This window comes from Tamandua tetradactyla, chromosome 7, assembly GCF_023851605.1.
Source record: "Tamandua tetradactyla isolate mTamTet1 chromosome 7, mTamTet1.pri, whole genome shotgun sequence".
NCBI classification, from domain to species: domain Eukaryota; kingdom Metazoa; phylum Chordata; class Mammalia; order Pilosa; family Myrmecophagidae; genus Tamandua; species Tamandua tetradactyla.
This window is the reverse complement of record NC_135333.1, coordinates 36,439,941-36,464,284: the sequence shown is the minus strand read 5'-3', so window position 1 is coordinate 36,464,284 and position 24,344 is coordinate 36,439,941. Positions and strand designations below refer to the sequence as shown.

The 24,344-nt window shown below is 45.8% G+C and overlaps 1 protein-coding gene across 12 annotated transcripts in view; it reads left to right on the top strand.

Annotated features, from left to right (window-relative positions):
* The window catches only part of PACSIN2 (protein kinase C and casein kinase substrate in neurons 2), a 236,603-nt gene extending 222,905 nt beyond the window's left edge, over positions 1–13,698 (top strand). For 8 of the 12 annotated variants that reach the window (XM_077169089.1, XM_077169084.1, XM_077169087.1 and 5 more), the window contains 6 exons: positions 1,718–1,893; positions 3,570–3,690; positions 6,871–6,992; positions 9,026–9,151; positions 9,720–9,916; positions 11,957–13,698. In XM_077169089.1, coding sequence (XP_077025204.1) covers positions 1,718–1,893; positions 3,570–3,690; positions 6,871–6,992; positions 9,026–9,151; positions 9,720–9,916; positions 11,957–12,069 — 855 coding nt within the window. In that variant the 3' untranslated portion in view covers positions 12,070–13,698. The remainder of the gene's footprint in view (positions 1–1,717; positions 1,894–3,569; positions 3,691–6,870; positions 6,993–9,025; positions 9,152–9,719; positions 9,917–11,956) is intronic. The other 4 variants (XM_077169086.1, XM_077169079.1, XM_077169088.1 and 1 more) reach the window with 2 other exon arrangements.
* Positions 13,699–24,344: the final 10,646 nt, after the last annotated feature.

The window sequence follows — 24,344 nt, the reverse complement described above, 5'->3', positions numbered from 1 at the left end:
CAGGAAAGCAGGGGGAAGGAAAGGAAAGGTGGAGGGGCAGCTTCCCTATGAGGACTGTTGTAGGCAAAGCAGAGGGAAACAAATTGTGCAGGAGTAACAGGTGAGAGTGCATGGTCAACAGGAGGGTACTGATGCATGGCCTAGCACTAGACAGAGTAAACAGCTGGAGTGCTGCTGGTGGGGAGCTGCCAAAGGACGGCTCTTGGACTTGGGGAGAGGTCAGTGAGGATCAGAACAGTTCAGATGGATGGCTTTGGTAGTGGAGGGAGCCGAGGTGCTAAGGTAGGGGTAGAGGGGAGGAGCTTATGCACTGTGACTTCAGGGCACACAGGACTAGGAGAGGGGCAGAAGCTGAGGGAATTTGGGTGTGGTGGGATGGTGGATTTCAGCCAAAAGGAGACTGTGAAAAGGCAGTGTATCATTCTGGTACCCTCCTGCTTCTTCTCTGGTGGATGGGAAATTTTCCATCTCCATGGAATACTGTGGTCAAATGAGAGGATTCTGTAAAAGCACTTTTTAAGCTGCGAAGTGCTCCACAAATGTAGCTAGCAATCTACCTGGAAGGTCCCAGAATCACAGGATTTAAAAACTAGACAAACTAGACACCATCTTCTTGTAATGTAAAAGGAAAGAAGGGGCTAAAGGTGGGGCGAGCATCTAGATCACTGTGTGCTGGATTACCTATCTCCCTCTCTTGCTCTCTGGTAAGCCAGAAGGTTGGAGGATGTTATTTTCAAGGCACCTTCCCTGCTCCAATGTTCTTGGATAAAGAGCTTCCTGATGTGGACTTGGAGACAGAGATGGAATGGAATGAAATGCTGGGCAGGGGGACGGGGTGGATGGGATGGAGAAAGGGGACTTAAAGTCAAAAGAGAAAGCAGGAGTCTTAAGTTGACAGGTTGTCACCTGCTAACCTTTTCAGGTCTCAGGTGAACTTCATAGCACCTTTGTGAACCAGGTGGTATCATCTGTGTTTTATGAATGAGGAAACTAAGATCCAGGGATACTAATCACGTACATCTTAGTAATGCCACAGCTGCGATGTTAAGTCTATATTCTTAGAGATAAGGGCTCAGTTAAACTTGGTTTGTTTTGTACCCATGTTTTAGGATATCGAGGTAACACACTTTAGTTAAAGTGAATTCTGTATGATTAAGAGTCTAGTCAGTAATCCATTCATAAAGGATTGGACATCAACTAGCTCGATGGGCTTGGGAACCTAGCAAGTAGCAGATTTCAACCCCTCACTCTTCTGGGGCCTGCCCAGCCTCTGGCACTTAGCTTGGGGCACCAGCACTAGCTTTTAACTTACCCACATCTGTCCTGGCCTGGGAGCAGAGTGCCTGGCAACCCTGGAAACTCTTTAAAAATCCAAGGCTTAAGACCAAACTAGCCCTTCTTTTCTGACATCCCTTCTCTCCCTCCATCCCCCCCAAAAAACTTTGTTCCATTCGAGATAGGGCCCCACACTCTCTACAGTGTCTTGCTTGCACTTTTTTGCTTCTGCCCTTCTCGCAACTTCAGCTGCTGCATTTGACTCCTCCTTCGAGGCCTGCTGGAAGTTTCTCCCCAGTGCAAGGTAGCTGTTCCTTCCTCGGGGCTCCTGCTGTGCCACTCCACCCCTCTCTAAAGACCCTGTGTGCATCCTACTGCAACCTGGAATCTCTGGTACTGAACTAGGGGCTGAGTGGAAATTAATCTTTGTCTTTTCTTCTAGACCAAAGAAAAGTATGAGAAGTCCCTGAAGGAGCTTGACCAGAGCACCCCCCAGTACATGGAGAACATGGAACAAGTGTTTGAGCAGTGCCAGCAGTTTGAGGAGAAGCGCCTGCGCTTCTTCCGGGAAGTTCTCCTAGAGGTTGAGAAGCACCTAGACCTATCAAATGTGGCCAGGTAAGTTTTCTTTTGGTTAAAAAATATTTCGTATGGAAATTTGTCTTTGAATAGAACTCAGTTGCTTCTCAGTCAGGCCTAGATGGCAGTGTTTTCAGAAAGTCTCCTCAGGTAGTAAATACTCCCGCTTTCCTCTGATCTTGGTACCCAGGAAGGGTCCCTCTGTAGAGCCTGCTCTACAGTCATGTAGTCAGTTGCTGCAGCTGCCCACACAGGCCTTTCAGGAACAGTGGATCATTGGCCTGAGTAGGACATCGTCTTGCCACACAGATAAGGCGAGTCACATTATGGCCAACTCTCTGTGGGTAGGAGAGGAGGGCCACCCCATTCTGGAACCACACGAGGACCAGCTCCAGTCAGGGCATGTTTGACGTCAACCTGAGACTGAATCTAGCATTTCCCGGGCTTGGATGTGCCCTGCTACCCCGTATGGTCTTACTCTGAGGCCCTTCAGGAAATTCTTTTCATCCAGAGCAGTTGGCTGTCAACTTATTCTTGGTTTCTCAGTGGTTCCAGACCCTCAGCAATTCATTTTCAGATAGTTTAGATGGATGCTAGGATATTTATTCTTCCCTTTCCTCAGTTTTGGTTGGTCCTGTGATGCCTTCATCCAGCAGATGTCCGGGTTACCCAGGAACATGACATCTGTCATCCATATAGCAGAACCACTTAGGAAGGAAATCATGGGTCAAGCCTTAACTTTAGTAGGAAGTTATATTCTCTTTGTCTCCTTCTGTATTTAAAAAAAAAGAACACCACCAAAAGCAACAATCAGTGCACACCTCTCAGTAATTAATCTTTGTGACAGTCCTGAGGAAACTAAGGCTGGGCGAGGTTAAATGATTTGCTCAAGGTTACAGCACAGCTTTCAAGGGGCAGGGCTGGTGAGACCAACTCATCCATGATGGCTTGTGGAATGCTCTTTGGAGCATAGAATAACTTATGTCATATGTGGGATTGTTCTGGGGCTTCAGGCTGGGCCTTGACACCCCTTGCTTCATGCAGTCCTCTAAGCCTCCCAGGAAGTAGATGGCATTGTGCCCAGTTAACAGAGGAGGTTAAATAACACACCAGCCACACAGTGTGAGTGTAAATGTCACATCCAGTGGGGATGCATACATGCTTTTATCCCGCGTAATCAGCTTTCTAGGAAAGTGAGCTGTAAGGTTAAGCTGCTTAGCAGAAAGCATGCTCTACCCCAGGGCCTGGGTGGGTTCTGTAGCCACAGCATCACCCAGTGATCCTTGTTACTGCATCTATACATCCAATTTTAAGTTTTCTGGCTTTTTTTGGTGGCGATCAAGGGGTAAGGGGGGTGCTTTTGACACTGGTCCTGATTAAATGGGTTAATTTCCCCATGGATTGGTGTCCCATACATGCAGCCCAGGCGCTGATGTCTTTGATATCTGATGCAGAGCAAAGCTTATATGTTGCCACCTGATTTAATTTAAGGCTAACTTGTCAGAAGTCCACACTCTGGTTTCCACACTGTGGTTGCAATTGATATGCCTACATCTGCACATAGTAGCCAGAACATCATGCACTGAGGTGGGGAATGTGCTCCTGTCTGCTTTTGTGAAGATGACCTTTGTTTGGCCTGCTGCTGGCCAGGCACTAGGCTAGGATAATGATGTCTGGCCCCTGCCAAAGAAGTCTTGTTTATGTCTCTGGTTTAGCTACAAAAACATTTACCATGACCTGGAACAGAGCATCAAAGCTGCAGACGCAGTGGAGGACCTGAGGTGGTTCAGAGCCAATCACGGGCCAGGCATGTCCATGAACTGGCCACAGTTTGAGGTAAGAGGAGGCTGTGGTACCCCTGACCCTTGTTGGCCTGGGAGGGGCCCTGGACCTGCAGAGTTTTAAGTTGTACAATGTCTTTCTCATTCCAGACTCTGTTGGCCTTTGCATCTGTTCATTAGGCAGCCTGGATGTATAGCTCCAGTACAAACCGATTGCTATGTAGAGTCCTAAGGTACTTCAGGCATTGCTGAAGGGCCTTCTGAATCTCTAGCGAAAGGTGCAGTTACATTCTTTCTAGTTAAGAACATCTGACTGTAACTTGTTGCCCTTGTTACAGTGGCATTCCTTCGTGGTGAGTCCCAGGAGCTGTAAAACACACAGGACCACAGGTCCCTGCACCCCCTCTCTACATAATGGTGGCCAGAACTGTGGGGTAACTGGAAAGAGAGAGGCCACAGAGCAGGGCACTGGGACATGAGCTAAACCACTTCTCGTTCAGAGCAGGAAAGAGAGGATGAGTTTTAGTGTGTAGCTCTTCTTACCCTTCAAACAAGGGACTTTACCTTATTTGAGATAATAAACTCAACTAATTTTGGTTCAAGGTTAACTTTCCTCTTTTTCCCATTTTTGTGGGTCTATGTCTGTTAGTATCTTAACTGCAAACTGCAAGGATCTGAGGATCTGGAGCTCTTCTAGCCCTAGGCCTGGATCACCCAATCCACCTACCTACCTCCATGGTAGCAAGTCCTGCCATCCTCATTCTCTGAAAGAAGAAGGGATTTTCCCCTCCTTGGGGCCAAGGCTGGGGGTGCAGCACGTGGGTATAGGTGCCTCAAGCTAGGTTTGGAAGGGCTCTGCTGAGCTGGAGGCCTCCCCCAGGAACGAGGTAACTTCCTCTGCCTTGGATGTGGCTGTGTGGCTTCATTTGATTGAGTAATGGTGGGATCCTAGGCTGAATTCAAACCCTGCTTTACTGCTTACCTGCTGTGTGATGCTGAGCAAAGCATTTGCCCTTTTTGTAACTTGGTTTTTCCATATGTAAAATGGGGATGACTGCAGCATCCATCTTGGGTTGCTGAAAGATTCAGTGACCTGGTCTATGCTGGGTTATTGGCCCAAGGCCAGGCAGTCCAGGAAGTGGCACCTGCTGTTAGGCTCTTGACCTGGCCTCAGGCCCACCACAGAAACCTCCTGGGTTTCTTCAGAGCCTTCAGTCTTGTCAGTCCTCATTCCTATGCTTCTGTTTCTCCAAATGATGCTATTGGTTCCTGCAACTGGCCCCCCCCCCCACCACCACCACCAGCCTGAGGCCATCTGTCCCCAGCAAGCGGCAGCAGAGTAGTCTCTGCTCAGTTCCACAGAGGCCCCGGGCCTTCCCAAGTGGGCATAAACTTAAGGAAGCACAGGGCCATAGACCCTCCTCCCGTTGATGATGGCACTCTAGGGAGAAGTGTGAGAATGCTGAGTGTACGCCCAGAGCTTGGATTGAACCCACAGGACTTTTCACTGCTCCAGGGAGTGGCACAGAAAGTCATCTGTGAAATTCCCCTTTGGATTCCCTTTGGGTTCTGCTGAGATGGTCTGGGAAGGAAAGGTTTGCCTTGCCATCTTGGGGTGGGTTGGTGTCTAAGGGCAGAGCGCCTGGGTGGCCTGCTGTATGGACCCTGTGGGCTGGGACCCAGGGCCTACACTTCCTTGTGGTCCGCATTTGCAGTTATTACAGGATCATGTGTGACTTTGTCTAACAAAATTATTTGCTTTTATTTTCCATGCCACAAGGATGAAGTAAGTTTTGTTTGTTTGTTTGCTTCTTTGTTTGTTTATGGCTTACTAATTAATTCCAAACCTCAAGCAGTATGTGTCTTACATCCTAGTTTTGGCATCCATGCTGATAAAAGCACTATGAAAGCAGTTTAGCCAATGCTGCCTGTGCTGTCAGAGTGGTTAACAGCTGACCTTTCCTTTCAAAGGATGCTGATCCCACAGGCCCATGGAAGCCACCCAGTTAGGATGTATTAACATTCTAAAGGTCACTCTCAAGAACTCTGAGGTCCCAATTTAGTTCTCAGCCAAGAAAATAATTTATAGCAGATAGGTGACCTGGATTTGGAGTGGCCCAGGTCTGCCATCATCTCTGCATGGGCAAGAAAAAGTGTTTTCTCTCTGGGCCTTATTTTCCTCATCAGACAAATTGACAGGTTGGACTTGACATTTCTAAGATGGCTTCTAACCTTGGAGCTCTGTAACTACATGTGAGCAGAATTGCAGACTCAACCAGACCGAGTTTTGCTAAATTAAAGTTATTCAATAACAGATGAGGGAGGAAGAGGAGGAGAATTCATTTAAAAGACAATATACACACAAGCCACACTTTTCTGGAAAATAACTCATACCTGCCTTCCTTCTTTTCCCCTCTTCCCCCTGTTTTTCAGTACAGTTGATAAGTTTGTTCACATGCTAGAAAAATTGCACACCTTTGGGGAGATAACAAGCAGACTCACTTTGCTTTGTAAGCCCCCAGCATGCTGCTCAGATTAAGGAAAAGTTCCAGGGTAGCAAGAAGTACCAAGACTGTAGGTCTTTGGAAACTTGAGTAGTCAGCATGTCTGCCCCTGATTTTATTTGCAGTCCAGGCTTGAATTTCCCACATTTCAAGTTGTTCAGATCCCCACAGCCAGCAGTCTCATCCCACTGTGAACCAGAGACAGCACAGGGCTTAAACATGAAGGCCAAGGCTTCTGCCTGGCCCAGGTCCTCAGAGGGCCGGCTGCTGACTTGGAAGTCTTGAGGGGTATCTGTCAAGGCCTCTGCCACCCTATGACCTTGTGAGCCATCCTGGCCTGAGGGGGCTGGAGGCTGAAAGCCGCTGATGGGTAGGGGGTGGGATTGGGACCCTCCATGTGGCTGGAAAAGTGGGCACTTAGGTGTTAGCACTGTTCTGTCATTGTCCACCCAATGTCCCTGGGTGGTCAAAGTCTAACACTCTAGACCTTCAGTACCACCCTCCAGGCTTCCTGAGGAGGAGACCCACCTTGGACAGTGAGGAGGTTCAGGTCGTTTGGGTCAGGAGTTGGCCATTGGGGAGCCTGAGGTCCTCTGGAAAACTGAAAGGGGCAGAGGCTGAATGCTGCCAGCTGTGTGGAGTAGGACATACATGTGCTGGGTTGCTGTTTAAACTGATAGGACTTCTAACATATAACTTCCCAACTTCTCTCCCCTGGCATCTGTTGTCAGGAATGGTCAGCAGATCTGAATCGAACTCTCAGCCGGAGAGAGAAAAAGAAGGCCACTGACGGCGTTACCCTGACGGGCATCAACCAAACGGGTGACCAGAGTTCGCAGAACAAGCACAGCAGGTGAGTATCCACTGCTGCCCCAGTCCCAGAGAGGCTACCAGTGAGATTGCACGTGGCACTGAGGTCCTCCAGGTCACATACATGGGTCCAGCCACCTACCCCCCCCCCCCACAGGAATCTGGGAAAATTCCCCTGTGGGGCCTGGCAGGAGCCCCCATGGTCATCTTTCCATGCACTCCCTAAGGGCCTGAGCTCTTTTGGGCAGTGGCCCAGAGCCATCTCTGGGGAGGATTGTCTTTGTGCTTGGGTGCCAAACCTGCAGAAAGATTCAAAGAGGGAGCTTTTCCTGTGAACATGCTTCAGGCCCAAAGTGAGAGGAGGCTGATATCAGGTGCTGGTCTTTCTGTGTGTCCCCAGTGGTGGTGACAATGGCATGTCTACACCCAACACTGGCAGGTGGAGGTATACTGTTGTTAGCTTCTTCATGCAGGTTCAGGGCTCCTGGCAAGGTCAGTGCTTACTTCCCCATGCCATGCACAGGCCTGAATTGATGGGATGAAGTGAACACATTGTGAAGTGTCCTCTTTTTTAAAAAAGACCTCTTTGCTGAGAGAGCATTGGTTGTTTCTGACTTCATCATTTGCTGAAAATGAGTTGTGGGTAGAAGAAGTGGCACCGAGGTCATAAGAACCTCCTGGAAAGGGTGTGTTGGATGAGGCCTTGCCCAGGACCTGCCCCTGCCTGTGAACAGAAGGTGGGTAGTGTTACCCTCCCTGGAGCTTCCTGGAAGCCACAGCTACCTACGGGCCCAGGCCCAGAGACCGCACATGCTTCCAGGGAGGATGAGCCCACATTCCCACAGGCTTCCTGTAGCTATAGGAACTGAAGTCCCCCATCCAGAATCCTGGGGCAGACACGGGCTGGTAGTTATTCACTGCTAAGCTCGGTTAAGCCACTAGAGCAGTAAGGACCCATCCCAGGCCTCAGGCATCATCAGGCCTGGGGGCAGGCAAGACACTGCCTCAGTGATGGCTCTGCAGCTCTAGGCTGACCAGCCTGCTATACCAGTTCAGCTGCCCAGCACCAACTCCCCCTCCGAAAAGGTCCAGAAAGTCTACTAGAGAGAGGTGCCAAGGAGGAAGGAGGGCCTGGTGTGTCTCAAATACAGCCAGCCTAGATATAGTAGGCTTGGGTCCAGTGCCCCTCACCAGGCCTGAGGTGGCTGTGGCAATTGCTGGCCACTCGGAGTCACATTGGTGCCCTGAGTATCAAAATGAGCCATCTGTTAAGTGCTTGGTGAGCCCATTCACACTGCCCTGGACCTGTGGCGCTAGTGAGAGGCCTGTCCCTTTCCTTCAGCTCTCTGGTTCAGGCCTCCACCCAGCACTTAGCACCTTGTAGTCACTCTTCATCCCTCCCCCATCCCCTGATGGGCAGCCCTCAAGCAGGCCCTGGGTCAGGTTTCTTTTGGGCCCCACTCTTTGCCTGGGTGATTATTTGTGCAAATAGATTTTCCTTCTCTGTAACACCAAAGGGGTCTTCTTTTCTTTCTAGAAAGGGCTGACACGTAGGCTTTGGTCCAGATTTTGGAAGGTGCATCCTCAGGAGGACCAGGGGAATTGGCTGCGGAGCACTTTAGGAGCTAAAAGGAAGGCTGCACTGAGCTGTAGGGTCTGGAGAGTCCAGGAGCCGCCTTCCTGCTCATCTGCAGGATCCAAACCTCCCAGGCGGTCACCCTTGGGTCACCTCCACAGGGCGAGCCCATGGCAGTGGGACAAAGTTTGGGTTAGGGAGGACAGTGGAAAGACTCCTAGCCCAGAAATCATTTGTGCTCCAGCATCACCCATTGCCCCCTGGTCCAAGGTTCCTATTCCTAAGAGACTGCCCCCAGATGCAAAGAAGGAAAGCAGAGATTTTGTTTTCTTAGAGACTGGAAAAGTATTTAATAGCCAAGTATTGCCAAGTGTGCTGCTAAACTAACCTTTTGGTTAAGGCATAGTCCTCCTCCAGTCCAATGAGGAGCTGGTTTCTTCCATCAGGACCTGGCACTAGTCCTGCAGCTGGGATACCCTGAAAGCTCTCTCTCTCCCCAGTAGCAGCCTTAGTATCCCGAGCAACCCCGCACAATCAGCGCAGTCCCAATCCAGCTACAACCCCTTCGAGGATGAGGACGACACGGGGAGCACCGTCAGTGAGAAGGAGGACATTAAGGCCAAAAAGTTGGTGAACAAACGTTTTCCTCTGGTTTCCACCTCACACTCTTGCTCTCTCTCCCTTTTTCTCTGTCCAGGGGTCTCTATCAGGGTCTTGCCCCCCTCGGCTCTCCAATCAATGCATGAGGCCTGGCAGGAGGTGGGCACTGCCACGGAGTTCCTGGCCCCACTACCACCTGGGGGACAATCTCTCTGGCTTCTCCATCTTTTCAGGGAGGGACACCAGCTAACAATCTTTGGTTGCTTTTTCTCTGTCCTCCATTTAACCTTAACAAGGCAAAGCCCTGACACCATCCCCATAGGAAGATAGACTGGCGGTCTGTGCTGGGCAGTCCCAGCAGGGTGCTGGTGTATGCGGCGTCTCCAACCAGCCTGTCCCTGCGTGTTGTGGGCTCAAGACGTTTGTGAGTGTGGGCCAAATTCTTGCCAGGGTCCGGCTCTCCCCACCCCTCAGGGAGCCTGACCACAAATGGCAGGGGATAGGGTACGCTCCATGAAGGAGGCCTCAGCCCCCAGCCTCGGGCCCTGTGGTAGCCCCTTGCTGAGGGTGCCTGTATCAACTGCTTCTTTGCAGCGTGAGCAGTTACGAGAAGACCCAGAGCTATCCTACTGACTGGTCAGATGATGAATCTAACAACCCGTTCTCTTCCACGGATGCCAATGGGGACTCAAATCCATTTGATGAGGATGCCACCTCGGGGACAGAAGTGCGTGTCCGGGCCCTTTACGACTATGAAGGGCAGGAGCATGATGAACTAAGCTTCAAGGCTGGTAGGTGGTCTCCGTAGCTGGTCCCTGGGGAGTCTTGGATTTTATTTATATATCTGCTAAAGGTGCTGCTGGTTTTCATTTGCAAGTCTTTTTCAACCAAATTTCAAAAGTTGCATATGCTGAGTGCCAAAACTGAGCACAGTGAGGTGGCCTGGGTGCCTTTGTTCTGAAGAGAAACAACTTGACATGCTGTTTGCTGGGACCCACAATGGCTTCCTGCTCTCTGGAAGCAGCCAGCACTCTCTGTGGGGTCCCTGAGGCAGGTGTTTCTCCAGAGGCTCCAAGATGGAGAGAAGCCCTAGCCTTTCCCGGACCCCGGTGTGGCCCTCAGCGAGGCAGCGCATGCTTCCTACAAACCTGCCTACATCTATACCTAACCCTTTCCACTTGCTATTTACTGAACCTACAGTTTTATAGGACAACTCTCATCTGGATAACTTATGCTCCACACCCTTGCTTTTCAGTATGTTTTTTGTTTGTTAGATTATAATGCTGTTTGCAATTAACTAAAATGGGCTGCAGCCTATTTTGAAGAGCACTGTCTTAGAACCTGTCAAAGGAGGGCTGACTGGCCCAGAATCAAAGCAGATCAAGGCAACCAAATCCCTTCCTACCATCCTCATCCTGCCCTGTCCTCTGCAGCCACCCCAGCATCTACCCTTCTAGAGAGAGGGAGAGGGAGAGGGAGGGAGGTCAGAACTCAACCAGCCCAGGCTGAAGTGTACCTGCCCTTTAGACTGCACCTGGGAAAGACTGCCCATCTGTTCCTCTCTCCCACAGCCTGCTGATGGTGGGGACCCTGAGTGCTATGCCCAAAGGCCTCACTCCCACCGAGCCTTCAGGGAGAGTCAAGGGAGGAGCCTTGAACAAACATACATGTCATTTTCTGAGTGAAGTTTTGTTTTTTTTTATTTAAAGTTGAGTATTTCCTCCTTTCTCCCCATGTCCCCCAAGGGGACTTTGCAACTTCTTTTTAATTCCCTGCCTAAATTACTCCGGGATGTATAGGGGCATCACACTAACCCTGTACAAACCAACAAGCTCTCACTCCCTATTTAAGATTACATTTAATTATGGTGTAACCTGAAAGTTTCTGAAATGTATATATAATTATTTCCCTGCCTTCAAGACCAGTCACCTCTGCCTGCAGAAGTTCTTCACTACTGTGGATGAAATCACCGATTGGGAGAGAACGTTTTCTAAGTCTGCCTGCTCTTAAGAGGTGTACTCCTTTCTGCCTGAGACTCTTCCAGTGACCTCTGGAAGAAACCTGTCTCCCAAACCTTTCATTTTTGGAAACAAAAGAAATGTCCAACTAGTTTGTATTTTCTAATTGCTTTTGGTAATTAAACTCTATGGAACTCTTCCCAAAAAAAATAAATAAATAAATGAGACCATTCTAACAGACAGAGCCATGGGGAGATTCCAGAATGATGCCAACAGCCCCCGTCTTGGGAGTGTGATGAAGAGTGGTCCTCTGTGCGCTAACCCTGAGCTAGGTGCAGGGGAGAGAATGATGGATACAACAGAAAGTCATGGCTCCTGCCCCTCCCCAGCCTCTGGGCTGGCTGAGGAAGACCATAGCTCACCCAACAAGTCCTGGGAGAGATCCAAGAAAAGATAGTGGGCTGGTGCCCGTGGGGAGGGAGGGCAACAGGGGAGGGGCAAGGGCTGTGGGAAGGTGGCCATAGACCCAGGGATGGTCAGGCCAGTACAAGAGCCTGCGGTGCTGAGTCCTAAAGAACCCATGGGAGCCATTATGGCATCTGAGAACCATAAGCTTCAGTCACAGCGGGAGTGCTATATTGGTTTTTAGATGCCTCAGAGTCCCCTCTGACTAAAAAGCAGCTTAGAGAAATAACCAGCCTCTTGCCTCCGCCCACCCCTAGGTGAATGCCTGCTGCTCCAAACCAAGTCAGACAGCCTCTAGGCCTAGGAACATGTATCTGGGCTTGGACTGAGAGATGAGGGCCAAGCTCTGCACCAGACGGTCAGCATGGTACTTGCCCTCTCACTAGCCATTTGCTCTTTGTCTTGCAGGGGACGAGTTGACCAAGATAGAGGACGAGGATGAGCAGGGCTGGTGCAAGGGGCGCTTGGACAACGGACAGGTTGGCCTATACCCAGCAAATTATGTCGAAGCCATCCAGTGACTGGGACTGGTAGGCAGGCTGTCGGAGGTGTGGCAGCAGCCATCCCTGGAGCTTGGTTAGCTGTCAGCTCTGGGCAGCAGTGCCTCCCGTTCCGCCAGTTGGCTGTGAAGGGTGTCCACTCCTTTTCCTCCAAAAGGTGATGGTTCCATTGCTTTTGGCTTCGTGGTGTCCCTTGAAGACAGACAAGCTGGTCATTTCACCTGGGACTCGCCACCCTTTCCACTTGCAGACGGAAGATCTGAGCACAGGCAGATGCAGTATAGCAGAGAAATAGCTGGGCCACTCCCTGCTGCCCCAGCCTATGTTAGCTTATCATGGATTTGTACATGCTTTATCTTGTCTTCCCTTCTCTCCTCTGAGTCAATGGTGGATTACACTGATTTTTGGTCTGCTTGTTCATTCTTTGAGAGTCCCATCACCTGCAATTTAAATGAAAAAACACACATGTCATTTTCTGAGTGAAGTTTTTTTTTTAATTTAAAGGCTTTGTAAAGTTATACTTTTTTATATACCTGTTCTTCCATTCATTTATACTTAAATTATGGCATAGGTTGATGCACACTAGTTTTGACACAATGATATCTCTATTTCTATGTTGTACTTTAATCACTCATGCCCCTGCATGGGTTAAGCTGCGAGAAATGTAGCTCATTTAGATCGATGATGATTGAGGCAAGAGATTTCAATAAAGATGGAAGCCCATTAGGGTTGGGTTTCCATTGTGAATGCGCTTCATGCATTTGGGGCATCTGAATGTGAGTTTCAGAAATAATTTTAGGTAGTACTTGCAAAGGTTACCATATTTAAAAACTATTTTCACTATTCTTGCTTAAAATCTTATTCTTTTGCAAATTTATAATTTTATCAGTGATTTGAAAAATTAAAAAGACTAACTTTTCAAGCAAATGCATCTGTAAAATAGATTTGAGATGCTTTGTATTAGACTGTCATGTCTTGGTGTATATCTGTATATATTATTTGATATTCAGAGAATCTAAAGAGCTCATCTATTGTTTTTATGAGATTTAACAGCTTTTGACAGGGGGTTTAATTTGATAACTGCTAGAAGCAGCTGATAAGTGTGGCTGGTCCGCTGGGCCTCTCCCAAGTGGAGACTACTGTAGTGAAATCTTGTCCACACTGACCAGCTCTGGGTCTAGCTTTTAAAAAGCCTTAGTCCTTTCTGTAGCAGAACACTGTAAATACTCCCATGTCTTTCCAGCAGTTGCAAATGTCATAGTCATACGTATTTGTGAGCAAGCAAAAGCTGGGTCTCATTCATACCACAAAGGTCTCTTGTGACCTCCTCAGTCATGAGGGGAGCAGAGGTGCTGTGGCAGGAAGCTACTGCAGTCGCATATTGGGGAGAGGAGAGGGTGAGCTTTATTTTGTGTAACTCAGATATTGGTGAAATACCACCGCCATCCTAAGCTATGCATTTCCTCAGTGTTTCCAGTGAGCTCGATGTCTTGCTTGGAAAGTTGTGTGTACATGTTTGTCAGGAAAAATTACCAGCAGAAATCCTCATTCCTGTGCTACAGATCTACCAAAAAATTGTTGTCTTTTAAGTTTAGGAGTTTCTTTAAATGTATAATATTTTTGAAAATCAATAAAGAGTTGATCTTGTGAGTATGAAAGTTTCTTTGCCATGCATACGCTGCCCCTGTCATGTCAGCCTGTTGGGACATGGTGGGATCTGTATCTTCATCAGTGTTTTGCACTTTGCTGAGTAAGAAAGAGTGAGTGGGACCTCTGCCTAAGAGGCCATGGGGTTGGAGGTTGGAGGCACCTATCTCTGAAGCTTGCCGCTGAAGACAGCAGGCAGTTTCTTCCCTGCACAAGGCCCAAGTAACCAGACCAGAGTGGCAACCACTCACCACCCTTAGCTCCCCTCGTAGCACATTTTCCCAAGTGCCGGCTATGTATTGGGCCCTGGGCCCTGCCCTGCCCTTACATTATTTAGGTATAGCCCCTGCAGGAAAGGTGTGAGATTGCCATTATACAGAATGAGCCACACTCATGCTTGCCTCATTCACCAATCGCTGGGTAAGGCTGCCCAGAAAAGCACCCCATCTGTGGGTGGGGCCCCACAAAGGATCCAAGAGAAGTGAGGTGGGCACCACCCCTGCAGCATCTCTCTACCCCAGCTCAGGAAGGGCAGAGGGGATAGGAAAGGAGGAGGGTCAGAGGCAGTTCAGACCCCACAGGGGAGGCCAAGGCCCTCAGTTGGGCAAAGCAGGCTGCTGTTACCACCCCATTTGCAGGAAAGGAACAAGGTGGGGAAACTGAGACAGGTTCAGCAACTTGCCCAGGGTCCCGTGAGCAGGGGCTCAGTAGAATCTCCCTCTGTTTTGAGTACTTAATGTGTCCAAGACTCTCAGATGCCAGGACAAATAAGAAAGTCCGGTGCTTTCGGGGAGTTCCAGGGGACTCAGAGAAAGTCACTCTGAGGCCAGAGAGGGCTCGAGGTGTGGAGGGTAGGGTGGGATGGGCAAGTGGAGCCTTCAGAGTATGTACTCAGGTGAGGGCCTCCAGTCAGGGGCCCGTGGCTCTAAGGGGCTGATAATGCCCTTGAGCTGTTGCCTGCCACCCCTGCCTCCCCACTGTCCACCTGTGTCCAAGCCAGGATGGGCAGGCAGAGACACATGGGGAGGACCACTGGCCGGAGGGAGCAAGGCCCAATCAAGTGCCCGCACCTCTCTTAGCCTGGGTTTTGGGCGAGGGACTGTGCCACACACACCCCTCGCCCCCCAGGGGCCCTGTAAGCTCCCTTTGCTCCCTCTTCTTCACTGCCCAAGCTCACTCCGGGATGGCTGTCGCCCCCACAGGCACTCACTCGAAAGCGGTGAGAAGCGCCCCCCCAACCCAGCCTTCCTTCCCCTCCCCCTCTGTCAAGCATCTGTGCCCTGGTCCCCCTCCTCCGAGATGGACGGCTGGTGGCTCCTGGGCTGGAGCTAGTAGAGAGAGCTGAGGCCCACATGCAGGTGATTCACGGCGCCTCCCAGTGGCCGGACCCAAGCGGACTTGGGTGTGGTGGACTCTGGCCAGGCAGGCCCTTCAGGTCCGAGGCCCACCCCAGGCCTGGCCCAGCCACCGCCAAGCACAGAGTGGAAGGGGGACATGGCAGCATCTCTGGTCGCCATTCCAACCAGCCTGGGGCTTGCAGTTTATCAGCTATATGCCATACCCTGGGGTCCACTCCTTGCAGCACGCTACAGAAACCTTATCACAGTATATGGAGCAGCATTTTACAGGTGAGGAACTGGAGTCCAGAGAGGCTGAGCAAGACAGGTGCAAAGCGGGTTCTGACCTGGGACGTGATCGGCTCCAGACAACCAATGTGTACTTAGAACCATCTGAGCTAACTGATGTGCTCATGCAGCCAGCAAACACTGCCTCATGTCAGCTCCAGGCACAGACCCTGGGGGCTCAGACCAGTCAGCCCCAGGCCCAAGGGGTGGGGACAGCATGGACAAAGAGATCCTACAGAGTGAGGGACATAGGCCAAGTGACATCCATCCCAGACTACTCCCACTGTGCTTCCCAGGCAAGGAGCGGGGAAGGTTAGATGGTGGCTAGGTGGCAGAGGGAGAGGTACCCCACTGGGGCAGGGATCCTTTGAGCTCCCTGGCCCTTTATTTCCTCACCTGTCTTCCTTGTCTGAATCCTAGAGATCCTGGTTGAAAGTGCTGATATAATGCACAAATACAGTGGTCTTTGTTATTATGGTCATCTCCATGCCAAATATCATTCCAACCCCAAATTGGTAATGACCAGAGTATGCTGGCCCCAGGTGGAGATTCCAAATCCCCTGCCCCTCACTGGGCATGAATGTCTCATCCACATAATATGAAACTATCCACAAGGAGGCTGAATTTGCCACACCAAGATCTAATAAAGAATTGTTTTCTTTGAAACGCAGTGACAATAAACTTTCTTACCAAAAAAAAAAGGACATGTAGAGGCAGTGTGACTCCATGGTAAAGAGCTCAGCTGTGGGATCATAGCCCCTGCTATGAAAATGGGCTCCATCTGTTACTTGAATGGGCTGTGTGACCTCGAGCAAATTGCTTTAGTTCTCTAAGCCTTGTTTCGTCATCTACAAAATGGGAAAACGAGTAGTAAATGTTTGTATCTCACTCACTTCTTGCCAGGTCCTGCTCTGAGCTCTTAAACATTCATTAACTCATTTAACCCTCAAGGCCACCCCATGAACCAGGTAATAGCATTAGCTCTATTTTTAGAAGTGAGGAAACTAAGGCACAGAGAGGTTAGGTAACTTGCCCAAGGTGCAACAGCTAGTGCACAATGGAGCTAGGATTCAGCCCCAGACAGTGCAGTCTGGGCAGCTGGCTCAGAGGGTGAAGATGGTGGCACTGCACTCAGCCTGGTGCCTGAGGTTCCTGAAATGACACCTACCATGGCCGGACCTACTAAATAGGGAACTGCTGAGTTGAAATTTCCCTCCTCCTGTTCCCACCGCATCAGGGCAAGGGCTGGCCCTTCATCTTCTCTCTAGCCTTTGAAATAAAATCAGGACTTCTCCTATGAAATCCAGATTCTATTGTTTTAGGCCTCTACAAATCCTTTGGGGAAAAAACTAGGGAACAAGTAAATGAATGAATGGCTGAAGGAACTGTTTAAATAAATAACATCACTCTCTTTGAGGAAAGGATACCTAACTATCAGTGAGGAAAACTCAGATATAAAGGTAGATAGTGTGGTGGCCCTGGCCAATGGCCGCAGAAACATGGTGTGCCCTGGTCAAGAAATATGAGGACTTACGTGACCCCGAACCCAATGGTATCCTGGTGACAGAGGCAATACTGACTGCAAATGAATTGACAGCAGCTCGTCAGCCACTGCTGGGTCCAGACAGCCAGGCTGCTCCTATCTCTTACAACATTTTCAATTAATATTTTTAGACGACAGTTTGGAAATTAAAAGTATTCAGAGAAATATTAAAGTGATTCACCATTTCAACATCCAGAGGTAGCATTGCTAACATTAGGTACATTTTTTTCTAATTTTTTTTTCTGTACACACATGTGTATGTGTTTTCTTGTCATGGTCGTTGTCAATGTGTGTTTGTAAAAATAGGATCATACTGTGAATGTAGTTGGTATCTTGCTTCGTATTTGTTAACATTTTATCATGAGCATTTATTTTCTCATTCCAGTAGGCTTAAAAGTGTTTAATGTGTCACAAATCCCAAATTCTTGAGCATTTGGTTTGTTTCTACTTTCTTTTTTAATTAAGGTATGATTTAAATACATAAAATGCACCCCTTTTAGTTACTGTTCTGCTAGTTTTTAGAATCATGTAATCACCACCTCAGTCAGTTCTATATAACCCCCAAATTCCCCCCTGCTCCTTGTAGTCAACTCCTTCCCACACCCCTGGCCCCTGGAAACCACTGATCTAGTTTCTTTTTCTATAGATTTGGCTTGTCTAGAACATTGTACATATGGAACAATGCCATACGTAGCTTTTCAAAACTGTCTTTTTTTACTTGGTACAATTCATTTGAGATTAGCTATGTGATTTCATGTATCAGTTTTTCCTGTTTATTGCTGAATAGTTTCCAATAAATGAACATACCACAGTTTATTTATCCGGTTGAAAGATGTTTGTGTTGCTTCCAGTTTGGGGTGATTACAGATAAAGCTGTATTCAAATACAGGCTTTTGCTCCATTTTCTGATCGTTTTTGCTATATTACAACATTACAGTAATGAAGGTATTCCAAGCCACTTACCCCATTAAAGTGGTAATGGCATCAGCTTCCCAGTTTCTATTTCTTTTAAATCAGTCAATGAAAAAATATTTGAATATTTAACCTTTTAGATGGGGCATTTGTGATCCTCCAAGTGTGCATTGCCTAAGCCTGTAGAGGTTGGTGGAAAGCAGATGAGCCTGCTCGTGAGTCAGAGAGCTCACCTCCAGCTGCACTGACATGTACAGAAATGACGTGTCGTAGAGATAGCGTTCACTTGTTTTCTTTTCAGCCCTCACAAAAGTCCACTGGTGGTGTCCTCCAGGGGCAAGGGACAAGGTCGGTGCTTGTTCCCACTTTGTGACACATCATATGACTGTCTAGGCATGGCTAGTTTTTTCTAAGGCTGGCATTTGACTTGCAGCAAGCTCCCATTCAACTGTGCATGAACAAAATAAACCAAATGCTGTTTCACTTGGCCACAGCCATGCCAGGGTGTCTTCCTAAAAGAGAACAACCAAGAACAAGTGCACAGACGGCAGTGTGGGAGTGACTGGCTGGGTCCTTGTTTCAAAGAGCGCCTGGGTCCTACTGCTCATCCTCAGATCTCATCCTTGTCCTCCGTTTTTTTCTGTCATTCTCCGTAATTCTTACTAGTTTTTGGTATCTTTGGAAGATCCTCATTTTCTTACTTTTCCAGACTAGAAATGGGGAGTTAGCAAACTGCTTTCAAGAGAAAACCTCATCCCTTCCCTACTTTGGGTGGGTAGCTGGGGAGGGGGGCAGTAAGCCCTTAGAGATAAATCCCTGAAGTTTGCTTCCTGTTAGAATGCAAAGACTCCACAAGTGGGGCAATGATTATTAATCATTAGGGGAACAGGTCCTCTTCTAAAAACCTCTCTTCAGCTCCTTTGAGAGAGGGAATCGTACTCCCATAGCACTCTGCATCTTGGTTACTTGTTTCTGTAATATGCAATATTAAATTGAATGCTCTTTGTCTCACAAGAAATTAACTCCAGGAAGTCAGGGGCAGAATCTCTTTAAAACCCTATCTCCCTGGGGGTGCAAGGATAGTTCAGTGGTAAAATTCTCACCTGCCATGCAGGAGACCTGGGTTCGATTCCTGATCCATGCACTTCCCATAAAACAAACAAAAATTAAACAAATGGTGCTCCAATAATGGAACACACATGAAAAATAATGAAATGTGACCCTGCCATACAGTATATATATATATATATTTTAAAAATCCTATCTCTCCAGCACCTGGCACAGAGCTTGGCACAAAGCAGTTGTGCAACAAACAAAGATTTGAGTTTGTTACTGACTAAATCTGAATCAGTAATCCAGTCTGATATGTTAATGATAAAAACGATCATTTATTAAGGCCTTGTAGGTGCTTGGCATATTACATCTGTCATTTAACCTCCACAGCACACCTGCAAAAGAGATGAAATTTCCATTTTAAACATTGGGAATAGAGAAGTCAAATTGTTTGTCTGAGGTTACCGTGAATAGCCTGGTTGAGATTTGAACTTAAGTCGGCATATTTTCAAATTCTGTCATCTTTCAATTCACATTGCAATCTTTTTGGCAGCTAGCAGGTCAAATCCAGGATGAAGAAAACTGCATTTCTATTTCTAATAAAGACTTACTAATAATAAGTTTTGTCCAGCTGTTCTACCATATTCACAGAATAGTGATGACATTCTTTGACAAGAATTTGGGGGTACGAAGAAGGTGGGGGAGATTTCTTCCCCCTTCCTCAAATTTCCTTCCAGGTGGAGAGTTCCACCAGTGTATATCTGGCCTCTCCCTCTCCCTCGTCCCCAGGGAAGATGGAATGATTAATTTGACTGATGAGTGTAGGAGAAGGAACTGGGACACTGAGCTCACTACCTCTCCTTTTTCCATTTGGGAGCTAAGAGGTTGGCAGGATGCTTGCATTCTGCTCTGTTTCTCCAAGTAAGTAAGTCCTCTGGGGTGAGTGCCCAGGTGAAGAGGCCTGTGATATCTGGCAAGCAATTAAGGTCAAGTAGAAGCTCCTATTGGGAAAATCACTGAGCCTGAGAAGACTGATTGACAGTCGTACATCTTTGGAAACAAGCATGGGCTTTGAAGTCAGACAGACCTGGATTTGAACCCAAAGACCACGATTTACTTGCTTATTAGCTCTGTGAACCTGGGAAGGTAACCTAATCTCTCTGTAAAGGCAGACAATATTGACCTTGAAGGGTCACTGTGAGGATCAAATAGTATCACCTGGAACACCTAAAAAAGTACCTGGCACATAGTAGGTACTCAATAAACTCATTCAACAATTCTTTTTTTTCAAAAATCAGGTTTATTGAGTTATACATTAAATACTGTAAAATTCATGGTACTTATGTTTTTGGTTTTTTTTAAAAATTATATTATTTATTAAATGTACCAATATACAAACACAAAACATCTTTTTTTATTAACATATCATTCCATTCTACATATATAATCAGTAATTCTTTTTTTTTGAAGATGTTAATTTTTTTTTATTAATTAAAAAAAGAATTAACAAAACAATTAGAAATCATTCCAATCTACATGTACAATCAGTAATTCTTAATAACATCACATAGTTGCATATTCATCATTTCTTAGTACATTTGCATCGATTTAGAAAAAGAAATAAAAAGACAACAGAATAAGAATTAAAACAATAATAGAAAGAAAAAAAAAAAAAACAAAAAACCTATACCTCACATGCAGCTTCATTCAGTGTTTTAACATAATTGCATTACAATTGGGTAGTATTGTGCTGTCCATTTCTGAGTTTTTATATCCAGTCCCGTTGTACAGTCTGTATCCCTTCATCTCCAATTATCCCTTCTCTTTTTTTTTTTTTTAATTAACAGAAAAAAAGAAATTAACCCAACATTTAGAGATCATACCATTCTACACATGCAGTCATTAATTCTTAACATCATCACATAGATGCATGATCATCATTTCTTAGTACATTTGCATTGGTTTAGAAGAACTAGCAACATAACCGAAAAAGATATAGAATGTTAATATAGAGAAAAAAATAAAAGTAATAATAGTAAAATCAAAACAAAACAAAACAAAACAAAACAAAAACCTATAGCTCAGATGCAGCTTCATTCAGTGTTTTAACATGATTACTTTACAATTAGGTATTATTGTGCTGTCCATTTTTGAGTTTTTGTATCTAGTCCTGTTGCACAGTCTGTATCCCTTCAGCTTCAATTACCCATTGTCTTACCCTGTTTCTAACTCCTGCTGAACTCTGTTACCAATGACATATTTCAAGTTTATTCTCGAATGTCCGTTCACATCAGTGGGACCATACAGTATTTGTCCTTTAGTTTTTGGCTAGACTCACTCAGCATAATATTCTCTAGGTCCATCCATGTTATTACATGGTTCATAAGTTTATCTTGTCTTAAAGCTGCATAATATTCCATCGTATGTATATACCACAGTTTGTTTAGCCACTCTTCTGTTGATGGAGATTTTGGCTGTTTCCATCTCTTTGCAATTGTAAATAATGCTGCTATAAACATTGGTGTGCAAATGTCCGTTTGTGTCTTTGCCCTTAAGTCCTTTGAGTAGATACCTAGCAATGGTATTGCTGGGTCGTATGGCAATTCTATATTCAGCTTTTTGAGGAACCGCCAAACTGCCTTCCACAGTGGTTGCACCCTTTGACATTCCCACCAACAGTGGATAAGTGTGCCTCTTTCTCCGCATCCTCTCCAGCACTTGTCATTTTCTGTTTTGTTGATAATGGCCATTCTGGTGGGTGTGAGATGATATCTCATTGTGGTTTTGATTTGCATTTCTCTAATGGCCAGGGACATTGAGCATCTCTTCATGTGCCTCTTGGCCATCCGTATTTCCTCTTCTGAGAGGTGTCTGTTCAAGTCTTTTTCCCATTTTGTAATTGGGTTGCCTGTCTTTTTGTTGTTGAGATGAACAATCTCTTTATAAATTCTGGATACTAGACCTTTATCTGATATATCATTTCCAAATATTGTCTCCCATTGTGAAGGCTGTCTTTCTACTTTCTTGATGAAGTTCTTTGATGCACAAAAGTGTTTAATTTTGAGGAGTTCCCATTTATTTATTTCCTTCTTCAGTGCTCTTGCTTTAGGTTTAAGGTCCATAAAACCGCCTCCAGTTGTAAGATTCATAAGATATCTCCCTACATTTTCCTCTAACTGTTTTATGGTCTTAGACCTAATGTTTAGATCTTTGATCCATTTTGAGTTAACTTTTGTATAGGGTGTGAGAGATGGGTCTTCTTTCATTCTTTTGCATATGGATATCCAGTTCTCTAGGCACCATTTATTGAAGAGACTGCTCTGTCCCAGGTGAGTTGGCTTGACTGCCTTATCAAAGATCAAATGTCCATAGATGAGAGGGTCTATATCTGAGCACTCTATTCGATTCCATTGGTCGATATATCTATCTTTATGCCAATACCATGCTGTTTTGACCACTGTGGCTTCATAATATGCCTTAAAGTCAGGCAGCGTGAGACCTCCAGCTTCGTTTTTTTTCCTCAAGATGTTTTTAGCAATTCGGGGCACCCTGCCCTTCCAGATAAATTTGCTTATTGGTTTTTCTATTTCTGAAAAATAAATTGTTGGGATTTTGATTGGTATTGCATTGAATCTGTAAATCAATTTAGGTAGGATTGACATCTTAACTATATTTAGTCTTCCAATCCATGAACACGGTATGCCCTTCCATCTATTTAGGTCTTCTGTGATTTCTTTTAGCAGTTTTTTGTAGTTTTCTTTATATAGGTTTTTTGTCTCTTTAGTTAAATTTATTCCTAGGTATTTTATTCTTTTAGTTACAATTGTAAATGGGATTCGTTTCTTGATTTCCCCCTCAGCTTGTTCATTACTAGTGTATAGAAATGCTACAGATTTTTGAATGTTGATCTTGTAACCTGCTACTTTGCTGTACTCATTTATTAGCTCTAGTAGTTTTGTTGTGGATTTTTCCGGGTTTTTGACATATAGTATCATATCGTCTGCAAACAGTGATAGTTTTACTTCTTCCTTTCCAATTTTGATGCCTTGTATTTCTTTTTCTTGTCTAATTGCTCTGGCTAGAACCTCCAACACAATGTTGAATAATAGTGGTGATAGTGGACATCCTTGTCTTGTTCCTGATCTTAGGGGGAAAGTTTTCAATTTTTCCCCATTGAGGATGATATTAGCTGTGGGTTTTTCATATATTCCCTCTATCATTTTAAGGAAGTTCCCTTGTATTCCTATCTTTTGAAGTGTTTTCAACAGGAAAGGATGTTGAATCTTGTCGAATGCCTTCTCTGCATCAATTGAGATGATCATGTGATTTTTCTGCTTTGATTTGTTGATATGGTGTATTACATTAATTGATTTTCTTATGTTGAACCATCCTTGCATACCTGGGATGAATCCTACTTGGTCATGATGTATAATTCTTTTAATGTGTTGTTGGATACGATTTGCTAGAATTTTATTGAGGATTTTTGCATCTGTATTCATTAGAGAGATTGGTCTGTAGTTTTCTTTTTTTGTAATATCTTTGCCTGGTTTTGGTATGAGGGTGATGTTGGCTTCATAGAATGAATTAGGTAGTTTTCCCTCCACTTCGATTTTTTTGAAGAGTTTGAAGAGAATTGGTACTAATTCTTTCTGGAACGTTTGGTAGAATTCACATGTGAAGCCATCTGGTCCTGGACTTTTCTTTTTAGGAAGCTTTTGAATGACTAATTCAATTTCTTTACTTGTGATTGGTTTGTTGAGGTCATCTATGTCTTCTTGAGTCAAAGTTGGTTGTTCATGTCTTTCCAGGAACCCGTCCATTTCCTCTAAATTGTTGTATTTATTAGCGTAAAGTTGTTCATAGTATCCTGTTATTACCTCCTTTATTTCTGTGAGGTCAGTAGTTATGTCTCCTCTTCCATTTCTGATCTTATTTATTTGCATCCTCTCTCTTCTTCTTTTTGTCAATCTTGCTAAGGGCCCATCAATCTTATTGATTTTCTCATAGAACCAACTTCTGGCCTTATTGATTTTCTCTGTTGTTTTCATGTTTTCAATTTCATTTATTTGTGCTCTAATCTTTGTTATTTCTTTTCTTTTGCTTGCTTTGGGGTTAGCTTGCTGTTCTTTCTCCAGTTCTTCCAAATGGATAGTTAATTCCTGAATTTTTGCCTTTTCTTCTTTTCTCATATAGGCATTTAGAGCAATAAATTTCCCTCTTAGCACTGCCTTTGCTGCGTCCCATAAGTTTTGATATGTTGTGTTTTCATTTTCATTCGCCTCGAGGTATTTGCTAATTTCTCTAGCAATTTCTTCTTTGACCCAGTCATTGTTTAGGAGTGTGTTGTTGAGCCTCCACGTATTTGTGAATTTTCTGGCACTCTGCCTATTATTGATTTCCAACATCATTCCTTTATGGTCCGAGAAAGTGTTGTGTAAGATTTCAATCTTTTTAAATTTGTTAAGACTTGCTTTGTGACCCAGCATATGGTCTATCTTTGAGAATGATCCATGAGC